A 14,643-nucleotide genomic window follows, 5' to 3' on the forward strand; every position below is an offset into this window, starting at 1 on the left:
ACGTATACAAAAAGTAGGTTTTTATAGTGTGCAATCAAGAGACACGAGGCTTGAGTATGACTCGACCTTTCATCTCGGTCCTTATACAAGACTTAGTTAACAAGACCCTAAGATGTGTCCCACTTAGAACATGTTCATTAATTTCCAACAAGTCGATGGTCAAACGAACTGTTCATTCTCAAGGGCTGAGTCTACCGACACATAGATTACAAAGTCTATACGTTTCTGCTACAATACCTTACGTGTGTTGACCTTACTATTAACAAGAAGAGTCATATCATTTCCCTTTGAGATTTTATTAACAAAACAAGCACACATTTGTTTTAAATTATTTACTCTGAATCAATGTATGCCATAAGATCCAAGTTTCCACCTTTTGGATACCATTGTCCTAGCTTCGGTTTTCCTTTGAGTTACCGCAAGATCCTCTTTACTGTCTTCAAGTGTGACCACTTATAATTAGCCTAAAAAAGATGACAAAAACTGCAAACATAATGTCAGCTCTAGAAGTAGTAAGATACATTAAGAACCTATTAAGGAGCGATATAGAGTTGGATCAACATCTTCAGTGCTCTCTGAGTCAGGTCCAAGCTTGTGATTTACACAAATCAAAGTGTCATATGGTGAGCTTTCCTCCATATTGAATTTCTTCAACATGTCATGGACATACTTCGTCTGATGGATGAACATTCCGTTTTTCTTTTGGTCAACCTGCAGTCCCAAAAAGAAAGAAAGCTCCCCCATTGAACTAATTTTAAATTTATTTTTCATGACTTGCTTTCCTGACACATTTCCACTTTTGATGCCCCGAAGATAATATTATCCACATACACATGGACCAACATAAAATCCTTAACGAACAAAGTGCTGTCTATTTCACCTCCTACAAACCCATTCTCTTGAAGATATTATGACAAAGTTTCATACCATGGCCGAGGTGCCTGATGTGGACCACAAAGAGCTTTACTATCACGATACACATGATCTGGATCGGTGAACCCAGGTGGCTGTTAGACATACACCAACTCGTCGTCTTTGCCATTTAGAAACGCAATCTTGACATCAAGTTGAAAGACTTGAAATTCCTTGTGTGATGCAAAAGCTAAAAATAGCCTTATAGCTTCCAACCGTGTCACTGGCGCAAACACCTCATTGTATTCTATTCCTTCATGTTGATTAAATCCTACCACCACTAACCGAGATTTATTTCTTATAATAACTCCCTTGTCATCTTTCTTACACATGAACACAAAATTTGTTCCTATAACATGTATATCACTCGGATTTTCTACCAACGTCCACACATTCATCTTTTAAATTAAGCAAGCTCCTCTTGCATAGCCTCAACCCAAGAGCTGTCTTTTAGTGCCATTTGGTAGTTTTTGGGTTCAAATTGACTGATGAAGCAAGAGTAGAGACATTCATCAATGATATCGGTCTCTTGCATTTCTACATACACACACATATTCTCTGCAATACTTTTCCTTGTCTTTGCACCTTCACTTGGGTTTCTAATGATGTTCTCGAGTGGGTGAGCTTTGTAAACTTTCACATTTTAGAATAAGTCAACCACCAAATCATCAACCAAATTTGTGTCAATCTCCCCGAATTACTTTGACTGTGGAAGGGATTATGAAAATTATCATCATTCCTATTTTCCATATTGGAGGTGCTTTGATTGCCAAAGTTGATATGAGAGCACCTGTTAGAATTTGGAAAAGCAGACTCCTCTTCATCATATAGCATCTCAACTGCCAACTTTTCTTTTAAATAATAAGGGCCCTATTAAGGATATAACAAGCTATATCAACAGCCTCAGCCCAGAACATGATAAGCAGCTTAGAATCATCCAACATAGTTCTTGCAACTTCAATTAAAGTCATGTACATTTCGGCCATTCCATTCTGATGTGGTGTGTACGGTGCACTGAATTGATGCTCTATCCCCTTCTATAAGCAGAAAATCTCCATTTGATAGTTCTTGAACTCAGTGCCATTGTCACTTCTGATATGTTTGACTCTCCCACCAATGACATTCTCAACCTTATTGATCAAGTTGAACACCATTTGAACTGTTTCATCTTTAGTAGTCAGAAAATAGACCCAAGAATAGCGCGAATAATCATCTATAATCACTAGGCTGTAGAATCTCCCCCTAAGACTTTTGACATTAATAGGTCCGAAGAGATCCATAAGGAGTAGTTCCAAAGGTGTAACAATCGAATTTAGCAACTTAGATAGATGTGACTTCTTGTGTTGCTTTCCTTTCTTGCAGGAAATGCATTTGTCTTAAAACCCAAAGCTCTCCAGTGGTACACCGAAAACCAACCCGTTTTTGACAACAAAATTCATCTTTCTCAGATTAATATGTCCCATCTGTTGATGCCATAACTCGGATTGTGATTATGAGGCTTTTGAAAGCAAATATGATTCTTCAGAAGTTGTTCGTTTGATTTATATCCATAATGTAAGTATTTTTCTATCTGGGAGCTCTGATTAATATCCACTTCTCAGGATTCTCAAATCCTGGATATAAGACTAATGTCTCTTCGTTTGTAAAGTGCATAGAGTACCCTTTATCACACACTTGGGAGACACATAAAAGATTATGTCTTAATTCCTCAACATAGTTGACCTTTTCCATATTTATTTTGCCATTTGTCACAGTTCCCATCCCTGAGATCTTTTCGTCATTTTCACCAGCAAAACTTACTCTACCCCCTTGAATGCTTTTCCAGTCTTGCAATAAAACCTTATTTCCCATCATATGTCTAGAACAGCCGTTGTCTACAAACCACTTGTTGTTCACTGTTCTTTCTGAGTGTTCATGTGCAAAAAAAGAAACTTAATTAGTACGGGAAGTGTTGCATTGGCTTCTTATTAGTGAATTCATTCTTTAACCTGATTAATTTTGAATTAGCTAATTCAGGAAAAAATCTTGGTTGGATCCTTTGAAAGCGAGGAGTTATCTTAGAAATCTTAGTTCTCAAATTAATTTTTTTAGTATCTCTTTGATTTTAATTCATGTTTCGACTGCTAACCTTTAGCCTTTGTAAAATTATAACTTTCCCATCCATTTGTTTTCCCTTCTTTAAAAGACATATACTTGCCACATGACTCTTAATATGACAGTTAAAGCACCACCTATTCACATTCAGGTCTGCTTTGAAAGAAGGACTTGTTTAACATGAGGCTGTCTTTGAAGATGATGAGGTCGGTTTAGTGTCAACTTGTTTGACGTAAAGAGGTACAAACGGTTTTAAACCATTTTTAAACATAATAAGTTCCACGTTCGACTCCTTAGAGAAAGATCCTACCTCATTATCCATCATACTTCCTTTCACAAACTTAATAGGTGTGAAAGTATTGAACTTTGTCTGAATTTTAGTTTGACCAGCAGGTGAGGCGAAGTTACTTAACTTCGCTTGACTTGCTTCAGTGAAGTTATCTAACTTTGTGTCAGTTAAGTTCTCTTATTTAGGGACAACGAACTTAGGTAAGTTCTCCTTCCCTGTTACAATAGTAGATGTTTGATTAGATGACGGCTCAAGATAAGAATAAAGTTGATCTTTATTTAACTCCTGAATTGGTTTATTCGTGTAATTGATATTATAAGGATGAGGGACTTCACTAAATCCAAGTCTCTATTTTCCTTTAAAAGACTTAAACGAACTCTATGTATGATTCAAGACAATAGAAGAGTTTCTAAATTGTTCAAGTTTTCTATTTAACTCATCTATTTTGACTTAAAAATCAACAATTTCCTTATCTCTTTTAGATAGAGGTTTTGTCTTTTCTTCAACAACGTCATAGGAGAGATCTATTACCTGAACTTTTTCACCTAAGGTGGTTTTTAGACCTCTTATATCTTTTTCGTAACTTTTAATTCTCTTTTCATAATTATGTTCCTTCTCTTTTATGTAACGGTATTTTTTATTTTAAAAACTTTTGACTCATTTCTTAAATTCATAATCTAGTTAGTTAGTAGACTTATTTTTTCAGACAATTTATGAAATTTTAAGAATGAATCTTCATTACTTACCTCCGATAGTTAATCATTTAGCTCTACCATGTAAGCTTGATCCTCTGCATTGTTCAAATTGCTCCCTTCCTTGTCAAAATCCACCTTATCTAAATGAGCTTGTTGTCCTACTTCTTCAACCTTCACATTCTTTCTTTTAATGTAGCTCTCATATGAGGCTATGAAAGATACATACCATGCAAATTGTTGTGCAGCTAATTTCACACTCATAGGCATTGATGAGTAGTTCACACTAATTGGACTACCTGATGAACTATTAGTACTTGATTGACTTTTAGTTGGTTTATCACCAATGCTACAAAGCAAATATCCCCCATCTAAGTTCATTACTACCTGAGGACTTCCACTATTACCTCCATCACTACACGTGTAATATGTTGCAGACCATTATTAGAGTTTGAACTTGAAGAAACTTTGTCCCCATACATTGCTAGATCTTGAACCTGATCAGTAAATACACCCATTCTCTTCACGTTCATCTATGTAACATCCTACTTTCGATGATAACAATAAAAGAAATTTTGTTTATTTAATAATTCGTTACTATCTAGTTTAGACAAATGAATTATTCGAGTGTGGGCTTGGATATTAAAAGATTGAATAAGGGATGGTAATGGACCTTAGGTCCATAGGCTTTAGGGTATATAAACCTCTTAAACCACCCTAAAACTCTCATTCATATCTCTTAGCCTCCATACACTCTAAAAACACACACACAAACACTTTCCCTTCATCTCGGACCAAGATCCAAAGGAAAAGACCCTTGCTCGTTGGTGTTAGAGCATCGTGAAGAGCAAGACATACATCAAGACTATATCGTGTTCGTGAAACCGATTCGTTTAAGGTATGTTTATAACGAAAACTTGTTAATTTATGCTCGGCTCATTTAGTACCCCTAGATCTGTAAAAATTATAAAGACAAGCTAAACGTGAGGACTCACGTTGAAATTCGTTAACATTTAACGGGTTAACCAATCAAATGTTTAGCCGTATATATATATCGATCAAACACACCATTTAAACGTAATGTTTTGATGTTTGGTGGACTAGGATTTGTCGGCGACATGTATACGAGCCTATTGATACCAAATTTGTGTTGTTTCATCGCGATTTGAAGGTTAATTGCAAATATGGTGTCGTTGACTGTTTTTGTTCATATCGATTTTTACTTTGACAGTTGGAGTCAAAAATTGGATAATTTCTGATATCCGTTCGTTATGACAAGCGAATGGCTGATCATTCGTTAAACAATCTTAGCGAATAAGATAGATTCGTATGTTTTGGTAACGACTGAGCCTCCCATTCGTCCTATAGAAGTCACAAATGATCTTATTCATTCGTTATCCATTCATTAACCATGATGAGGCAACGATTCAAACCATTCATCCAGGGGCTCTGCCCATTGGACCCTGCTAGGGGCTGCTGCCCCTAGACCCCGCTGTCAGGAGCGCTTCCCTGAGCCTCCGTTCGTTGAGGGTTATATTAAACTAGAGGTACGATATGGGTAGTGATAGTTAATTGATACGTGTAATTGTTATACAATTAGCCGAACCCAGTTAAAGAGATGAGTTACCATTAAATCGGAAAGGAACCGAGCTCAGGTGAGTTTCTAGCCCCATTTCCTTGTTATATTTTAGGGGTTGTGTGCATACTCGATATGATTAGTTAATACACTTATCTTAAGTGGTAAGTGTATGATATGTGATTGTTTTATAAATGATGTATGAATGATATTTGAATGCTATATTAAAGATTAAGAGTATGTATGAAATATATAAATATATATATAAAGAAAAATATGTATGGTTGTATGGTACGAGGGTGGCAGACCCTAATAATATCTGTGAAGGAGGGTGGCAGATCCTAATAATATCTGTGAAGGAGGGTGGCATACCCTAATAATATATGTGAGGATATGAGGCGAAAGGCTATTTAAAACGTATAAGTATGCTATTTAAAACGTATAAGTATGTATGTAAAGCAAGATAAAATATGAAAGTATGAAATAAAGAATAAAAGAAAGAAAGAAGGTATATACTTATGTATGTACGGAAAAAAAAGATAAGCAGGTTAAGTAATATGTATCTACGGATATGTATGAGTATGTGAATGTATTGTATATTACCTGTTTTAACTAGAACTCACTCAGCGTAGCTGACTTTTAGTATGCACGCAGGTTAATAGACTGAAGTAGCTACCTTGAGGGAGACATATGGCAGAATTTGAAGAAGCTGGCATCTGCAGAAAGGTTTGTCATTATGCTAAATAAGATGTTTTATGTTATGTTTTCAAAAACAAGTTTAAATGTTTGTAACGAATTATTGAAGTTTTATTAATTCCACGAAAATTTAAATTAACTCTGATATTTAGCACTGTGTTTATGAGTAAATCCAATGCCAAAGTAAGGCACCGGGATCGGGGCCTTACAAGTTGGTATCCGAGCATAAGTTCAAGAGAAATAAGCATCCTAGATGCTTAGACTCGAACAGAGAATGTGACTTAAGTAAGAAAAGAAAGAAGATGCCAGTTCAAGAAAGCCATGTGTCACTCAAGCAAGCTAAGTAAGGGTAAGTACATGATTAATTTCATGTGTAATGTCAGAAAGTTAGGTTAATTGCTAGAGAAAGGATTTATTGATTGTTTGTGGACTGTTTGAATGATTGATTAATTGTTTAAAAGTATAACCTAGCTCAAGTGGACTCTCAAAGGGAAGTGTATAGGACATGGAGAGTAACGTGATTAGCTAATCACATCTGGCCATTGTTATTACCTGTTAGCCTTACTATCCTTGCACTAAATAGGTCCTTGAGTGACGATGTTTGTGTTTTCTTATAGAATACGAATAGCTGAAGCAAGAAAGGTTGTTGGTCAAGGAGGTCGTACGGGACGTCGTGGTAGGCCACGTATTACTCAGGAAACTTTTGGAGAACCAGTTACTAACATGAGAGAAGAAGGAAGTGCAGCTGGACGGAATCCGAACAATAATTAAGGGTATCAACTTGACCCTGCTGTTCAAGCCGCCATTGCTCAAGCTGTAGCTGCTACAGTGAAGAATTTACAACCTAGCAAGTAGGTTGAAAGCCATAAGGACCGCTAAGATGGCAGGGGAAGATGGTAAGAAAGTTGATGATGAGGAAGGTGACTGAAGTGAAGTTCGATCTGTGAAATTCAATGAAAGGAAGAGAGACCGAAGTGGGTGTAAATACAAGTTGTTCAAAGGTTGCAACTCGCCAAAGCTGACTGATTTAGGAGACGCAATCGCTACTCTCCAGTGGATAACCACAATGGACAAGGTTATCCGAATTAGCGAGTGCCATCCCGACCAAGTAGTAGGTTATGCTACTCACTCGTTTAGTGATGAGGCTATGTACTGGCGGGAAACTATGGAACAAAGAAAGACCCGAGAAGAGATTAAAGCTATGAGGTGGGATGACCTGAAGGTGTTGGTGATGAAGAGATTTTGTGCTGATGCTGAGGTTGAGAGGGCTGAGATGAAGTTTTTGAATCTAAAGGCGGGTAAGCTGACACACCGCGAGTACACTACTGAATTCAACCTCATGTCGAGGTTGGTTCCGGACATGGTGAACACTGAGGCCAAGCGAAGTAAGTGTTACATAAGAGGACTACCACAGTTTGTCCGCACCTTAGTCAAGACTAGTAAACCTGCTACCTTTGACTCTACTATTGAACTCGCGGAGATGGTTTATGACAATCTGGCTATGGATGATATGGTGGTAGAAGAGAAGAAAGAGAAGAAATGGGTTGCTCCTGTCAAACGACCCGGTACTCAGTTGCGGAACCCCAAGGATACAAAGCAGAGAGTGTGGGAAAATAAGTCATGTAAGACTTGTGGTAAGATGCACGCTGGTGAGTGCAAGTGTGGTATTGGTTCTGATGTGTGCTATAAGTGTGGGAAATCTCATGGTGGAGAGTGCAAGCTAGGGTCAAATGCTTGTTACAAATGTGGGAAGGTGGGGCATTACGCTCATGAATGCAACGCCGGGCCCACGTGTTACAAGTGTGGTAAGAAGGGTCATATGGCAAGGGAATGTGCCAAAGTCGGAGGAAGTGGAAGGAAGGATGCTGACCAGTCTAGGCCAAGAACCAGAGCCTTCATGCTGACTCAGGATTAGGCTAAGCAGATCTCAGATGACGTGACAGGTATGTTTCTATTAAACGTTATTTTCGCTTCTGTGTTGTTTGACTTAGGTGCAAATAGAAGTTTTGTAGCTACGACATTTAGTAAGTTAGCAAAATTGAAATGTTGTCGTGTGCCTGAAAACTTTATAGTAGAAACTGCTAGTGAGACCTCGGTTAGGTTAATGAGAATGGTTAAGGATTGTAAGATAGGGTTAGAGGGACGAGAGTTCCCTGTTACCCTGTATGTTATAACCCTAAGAGGGTTCGATTTGGTTTTGGGGAAGGATTGGCTCTGAGTTTGAGGCTCCGATAGTGTGTAAGAGTAGGTTGATAAGGTTTAAGCCCTTGGATGGTGGTAGGGTGACAGTTTATGGTGATAAAGAAAGTTCAGGGCTTAATGTCATTTCGATGATAAAAGCCGAATGTTTGTTAAGGCGAGGGTGCAGTGCCTACCTGGCGTATGTTGTCAAAGCTACGGCCGAGACAAAAGAAGTAAAAGATGTTCTTGTTGTGCGCGACTACCCAGAATGTTTCCCTGAGGACCTTCCAGGGTTGCCACCGGAGCGAGAGGTAGAATTCCAGATAGACTTAATACCAGGAGCACAGCCCGTCGCGAAAGCAACTTACTGCCTGGCGCCATCTGAGATGAAAGAATTGATGTCCCAACTACAAGAACTCATCGATAAAGGTTTTATAAGATCGAGTTTTTCCCCGTGGGACGCACTAGTGTTGTTTGTTAAGAAGAAGGATAGCAAGTATGAGAATGTGTATAGACTATCGTGATTTGAACAAGCTTACGGTGAAGAACTGATATCCGTTGCCATGGATTGATGATTTGTTTGATCAACTATAAGGTTCGATTTGGTTCTCACGAATAGACGTTTGATCAGGATATCATCAGCTGAAGGTGAAAGAGGCAGACATCCATAAAACAGCGTTTCGGATGCGGTATGTACACTACGAATTCCTCGTGATGTCGTTCGGTCTAGCGAATGCTCCCGCGACATTTATGGATATGATGAATAGGGTATGTCGGCCGATGTTAGTCAGTCATCGTTCTCATTGACGATATATTGATTTATTGTAAGAGTGAGTCTGACCATGTTGAGCATCTAAGAGAAGTATTGGAGATTTTGAAGGAAGAAAAACTATATGCTAAGCTTTCGAAGTGCGCGTTCTGGTTGCATGAGGTACAATTTCTAGGTCACGTAATCAACCTTGAAGGGACTACTGTGGACTTAGCTAAGATTGAGGCAATAATGAATTGGAAGACTCTATAGAACCCGACTGATATACACAACTTCTTAGGGCTGGCTGGCTATTATAGGAGATTCATTGAAGTCTTCTCCAAGATAGTCGTACCGTTGACCGGAATGACCCGGAAGTCTGCAATATTCAATTGGGCTAAGTTTCAAGAGAAGGCTTTTGAAGAATTGAAGAAAAGACTCACACAAGCTCCAATCCTTAATCTATCCGATGGTGATGAGGATTTGGTTGTTTGTACTGATTCCTCGCTTAATGGGTTAGGTTGCGTGTTAATGCAACGAGGGAAAGTGATAGCTTATGCTTCCAGGCAGTCGAAGGTTCATGAGAGTACTTACCCGACACATGACTTAGAGCTAGCAGCAGTAGTGCATGCTCTCAAGATATGGAGACATTGTCTATATGGTAGTAAGTGTACTATTTACACTGATCATAAGAGTTTGATGTACCTCTTCGAGCATAAAGAGTTGAATTTGAGACAGAGGATATGGTTGGAGTTGAAAAAGGACTATGACTGTGATATCAAATACTATCCTGGTAAGGCTAATGTGGTTGCTGACGCACAAAGCCATAAGAATGAAGAAGTCATTGCAACACTGAAGTTGTATAAGTTGATCATTAACTCAGATCTCTTTGAAGAGATCATCAAAGTACAGTCTGAGGTGCTTATATATGAATGGCTAGTAAAGAAGAAAAGAATCTTCGGACAGCAAGACGAGCTGATGGAAAACAGTCATGGTGTGAAGACTAGGATTTACTGCATGTGGTTTCCCCGCCATAGAGATCTTAGAGGCCAAATCTTAGATGAAGCTCATAAGTTAAGATACTTGATCCATCCAGGATACACCAAGATGTATCAAGACCTAAAGAAAGACAATTGGTGGCCGGGTATGAAGAATGATGTAGTAGATTATGTTAGTAAGTGCTTAACTTATTTGCAAGTCAAAGCTAAACACCAGAAACCTTATGGGAAGAGGCAGCCTTTGGAGATATCTGAATGGAAATAGGAACACGACACCTTAGATTTCATAACTAAGCTACCTCGTACAGCTAAACATCATGATACCATTTGGGTGATAGTGGACCGTTTGACTAAAATTGCTCACTTTCTGCCTATACGAGAGGCTATCTCATCAGAAACATTAGCAAATGTGTTCATAAAAGAGGTTGTGGCTAAACATGAAGTGTCGTTATCGATTGTGTCTGATAGAGATACTCGCTTTACTTCAAGCAGCTAGAAGAAGTTCCATGAAGCTATGGGAACAAGATTGAACATCAGTACGGAGTATCACCCTCAAACAGATGGACAGTCTAAAAGGACTATTCAAACCCTTGAGGATATGCTACTTGCTTATGTTTTAGACTTTGGGGGAAGTTGGGATGATCATATGCATCTTGCAGAATTCTCTTATAACAGTTACCATTCAAGTATTGGTATGCCGTTGTTTGAGATGTTGTATGGTAGACGTTGTAGAACTCCTGTATGTTGGGGAGAGATTGGCCAGAAAGAGATCGGAAGCTTGAGTGTTGTGCAAGAAACCACTTCAAGGTTCGATAAAATCAAAGCAAGAATTAAAGCTGCTCAATACCGACAGAATTCATATACCGATAAACGGTGACGACCGATTGAGTTTAATGTTGGTGACAATGTGATGTTCAAGGTCTCACCTTGGAAGGGAATTATTCGTTTCAGGAAGAGAGGAAAGATAAGCCCAAAGTACACTGGACCGTTCAAGATTGTAGATAGTGTGGGTGAAGTTGCTTAAAAGCTAGATTTACCCTAAGAGTTAGAAGGAATCCACTCTACCTTTCATGTTTCTCACTTAACAAAATGTCTAGCTGATGACAAGTCATATGTGCCATTAGCAGACGTTGAGGATGATGAACAGTTAAACTATATCGAGCAGCCTGTAGAGATCGTTGATCGCAAGGAAAAGCAACTCCGTCATAAAGTTATCTCTTTGGTGAAGGTGATCTGTAAGCATCGTAAATGATCGGACGCTACTTGGGAAGTTGAAGAAGAGATGCGCAAGTTTTACCCAATTTTTTTTAAGTAATAGTTAGGTTTCGGGGACAAAACCTCTTTAAGGAAGGAAGACTTGTAACATCCTACTTTCGATGATAATAATAAAAGAAATTTCGTTTATTTAATAATGCGTTATTATCTAGTTTAGATAAATGAAATATTTGAGTGTGGGCTTGGACATAAAAAGATGGAATAAGGGATGGTGATGGGCCTTAGGTCCATGGGTTAAGGGTATATAAACCCCTTAAACCACGCTAAAACCCTAAAACTCTCATTCTTATCTCTCAGCCTCCATACACTCTCAAAAACACACACAAACACCTTCTTTTCATCTCAGACCAAGACCCGGAGGAAAAGACCCGAGCTCGTTGGTGTTAGAGCATCGTGAAGAGCAAGACATACATCAAGACTAGATCGTGTTCGTGAAACCGATTCGTTTAAGGTATGTTTTATAACGAAAACTTGTTCATTTATGTTCGTTTAGTACCTCCTAGACCTGTACAAATGATAAAGACAAGCTAAACGTGAGGATTCTCGTTGAAATTCGTTAACATTTAATGGGTTAATTAATCAAATGTTTAGCCTTATATATATATATATATATTGATCAAACGCACCATTTAAATGTAGTGTTTTGATGTTTGGTGGATTAGGGTTTGTAGGCGACATGCATACGAACCTATTGATACCAAATTTGTGTTGTTTCATCGCGATTTGAAGGTTAATTGTAATCTGGTGCATGTTGACTATTTTTCTTCATATCGATTATGACTTTGACATCTGGAGTCAAAGATTAGATAATTTTTTATATCCATTCGTTATGACAAACGAATGGCTAATCATTCGTTAAGAAGTCATAGTGAATAAGATACATTCGTATGTTTTGGTAACGAATGAGCCTCCCATTCGTCATATATAAGTCACGAATGATCTTATTCATTCGTTATCCATTCATTCGACGTGAAGAGACAGGGAATCAAACCATTCGTTATAGATACACTCGTGTGTTCTTGTAACGAATGAACCTCCCATTCGTTCATAGAAACCACGAATGGTCTACTCATTCGTTATTCATTCATTCATCCTGATGAGATAACGAATGGAACCATTCGTCATAACGAATTAGATAGCGAAAAGAATAATCATTTAAGAATTCTAATGAATAATCAGCTCGACCCTAGTCAGGGGCTCTGCCCCTTGGAAGCTGTGTAACACCCCGGCTAAAGCGGAAACGCTTGAGTGTGACGTACAGATTGCTCAAAACACATGTGACACTATTAAGTGACAATATTATCAATAATCCATTTAAAGGCGTCAAGTGCACAAGTTGTTGCAAATAAAGAAATTACAAGGAAATGTAACATTTCAAATACTTATTTTAAGATATCCTAAGTCTAGTGTCTTCTTCACGACATCATCTCTAAAAAAGGTACATGTAGCATATATATAAAATAATGGTCAACTATATGAATAGTTGGTCTACTTCCACAATTAATATAAGTACATAAAAATCTATAATTCCATGAACAATTGTAAATGAGCAAGTAAGTTCCTTTTCATTTGGTAACAACTAACGTACTCGGATAATAGCGCAAGTAAGTGTCCTTTCCATTGGTAACAACCAACGTATTTGGATCGAGGGTCCCTATTCCACTCATAACATCGAGGTCTTGAGTTGATAGGGGGGCGTATGATAATACTTATTGAGTAAACCATGAGCAAGTAGTCTTTGAGTAAGCAAGCAAAGAGACCTTTTTCTACCATTTATCGCCACCCTTAAGGTAGTTTCATTAATTATGACATTTTTACCCATTTTTCCTTGTTAGTTATCATGTTTTTGTTTCATGGATGCAGAAAAGGTGTGTAATTCATGAAATTGGTTCGTTAATAGATTATCGGATGAGAACCTCGGTAAAAATGAAAACTTTTTCACTCTCTTTTTTAAAAATATTATATTTTTCAAAAATATATGCCTTAACTTAAATCCTGTATTTTTTTTTACTTTATACTTAGGCTGAAGAAGGTTTCTACTTCGTGAAGATTGAGTCTGATTTTATTATGCAAAAGTTTAAAGAGTTGGTTGGGGAACAACATACGCCTCAGCCCCACAAAGTGGAAGTTGTTATGGGTCAAAAATTACAAGTATGTCCGATTTATTAATATTAGTTTATGTTATATGAAATTTGTATTATTTTGAAGCAACTTTATTTTACTTATTGTGTGTGATGCATAGGTTCCGTTGGGTGCTAATGGATGTGCATATTTTCCTTTTGAGGAACTTTGTGACAAACCTCTTGGTGTTGCTGACTATTTTAGGCTATGCAGTAAATAAATAAATTAGTATGATATTTTAAATAATTACTTTTACTTTATGATGACGTTTAATAATTCTAATGATCGAGAAATTTCATACATTGGCGTTGGATAATGTGCCAATATTTGGGCTCCACAACAGAACAACTTCCTACCAATTTGTCACTCTTGTTGACCTTAGTTTGACTTTAAAGAGCTGGTCAAACAAACCGATTCCATTTCAAGATTTTAAGGGTTTGACCATGAAAAGTCAATGTATTTGACGTGGATAATAAATAACAGGCTGACAGAAATAAACAACAGTGAGTATCTTGAGCAACATGCAGAAATGATAGTGGGGAAGGGAGGTCAAAGTCAAAGGGTCGAATACAACAATGATCATGTGATACAAGCATGAACAAATTAGGTTTTGTTAGATATTATTTTATCTCTTACATAAGTTGGTGGATCATGTAAAATTATTTGCACTGAAACGCCCAAAATAATTTGCATTAATTAATTTTCTGAGTCTTTTTACTCTTTTGTGATACACGTGACTTATCCTTTCAGCTTAAGAATTGGTAAAAGAACTTAATCAAATGGAATGCGTTATTTCATGCTGAGAAAAAGGCTTGTTTTTGGCACAATTTTTGCTACATTTCATGATGCTCGGTAATGCATTCGCAATGACTAGGTATGTAATGGTAAACTATTTAATGAATGGATTAGACAATTATATTGGAATGGAAAGGTCTTTGATTTATTATATTCTTTTTTTGATAAAAAAACTTGGATACTGTTTGTATTTAGGCCACTGCAGGCAGCTTTAAAAACATTAAGAATAATTTGAGTGGAACTGATAAAGCTTTAGGTGTTGTATT

At 37.5% G+C, this 14,643-nt stretch overlaps 1 protein-coding gene across 1 annotated transcript; it reads left to right on the forward strand.

Moving 5' to 3' along the window:
* The first annotated feature begins 13,217 nt into the window (after positions 1-13,217).
* Positions 13,218-13,802, forward strand: LOC143571745 (uncharacterized protein C115.02c-like). The gene is made up of 4 exons (XM_077057089.1): positions 13,218-13,251; positions 13,325-13,381; positions 13,484-13,612; positions 13,704-13,802. Exons 2-4 carry the CDS (start codon positions 13,370-13,372, stop codon positions 13,800-13,802), a joined length of 240 nt encoding a protein of 79 aa, XP_076913204.1. The 5' UTR covers positions 13,218-13,251; positions 13,325-13,369.
* The last annotated feature ends 841 nt before the right edge of the window (positions 13,803-14,643 follow it).

The sequence above is a fragment of the Bidens hawaiensis genome, unplaced genomic scaffold (assembly GCF_021521415.1).
Source record: "Bidens hawaiensis isolate Kalapana, Puna unplaced genomic scaffold, B.hawaiensis_p1.1 tig00001336_1, whole genome shotgun sequence".
NCBI classification, from domain to species: domain Eukaryota; kingdom Viridiplantae; phylum Streptophyta; class Magnoliopsida; order Asterales; family Asteraceae; genus Bidens; species Bidens hawaiensis.

What these genes read in the sequence shown, in the direction of transcription:
- LOC143571745 (XM_077057089.1), top strand. An exon ending in TTATGGGTCAAAAATTACAA is followed by an intron (nt 13,613 to 13,703) that starts GTATGTCCGATT and finishes TGTGATGCATAG; the next exon opens with GTTCCGTTGGGTGCTAATGG.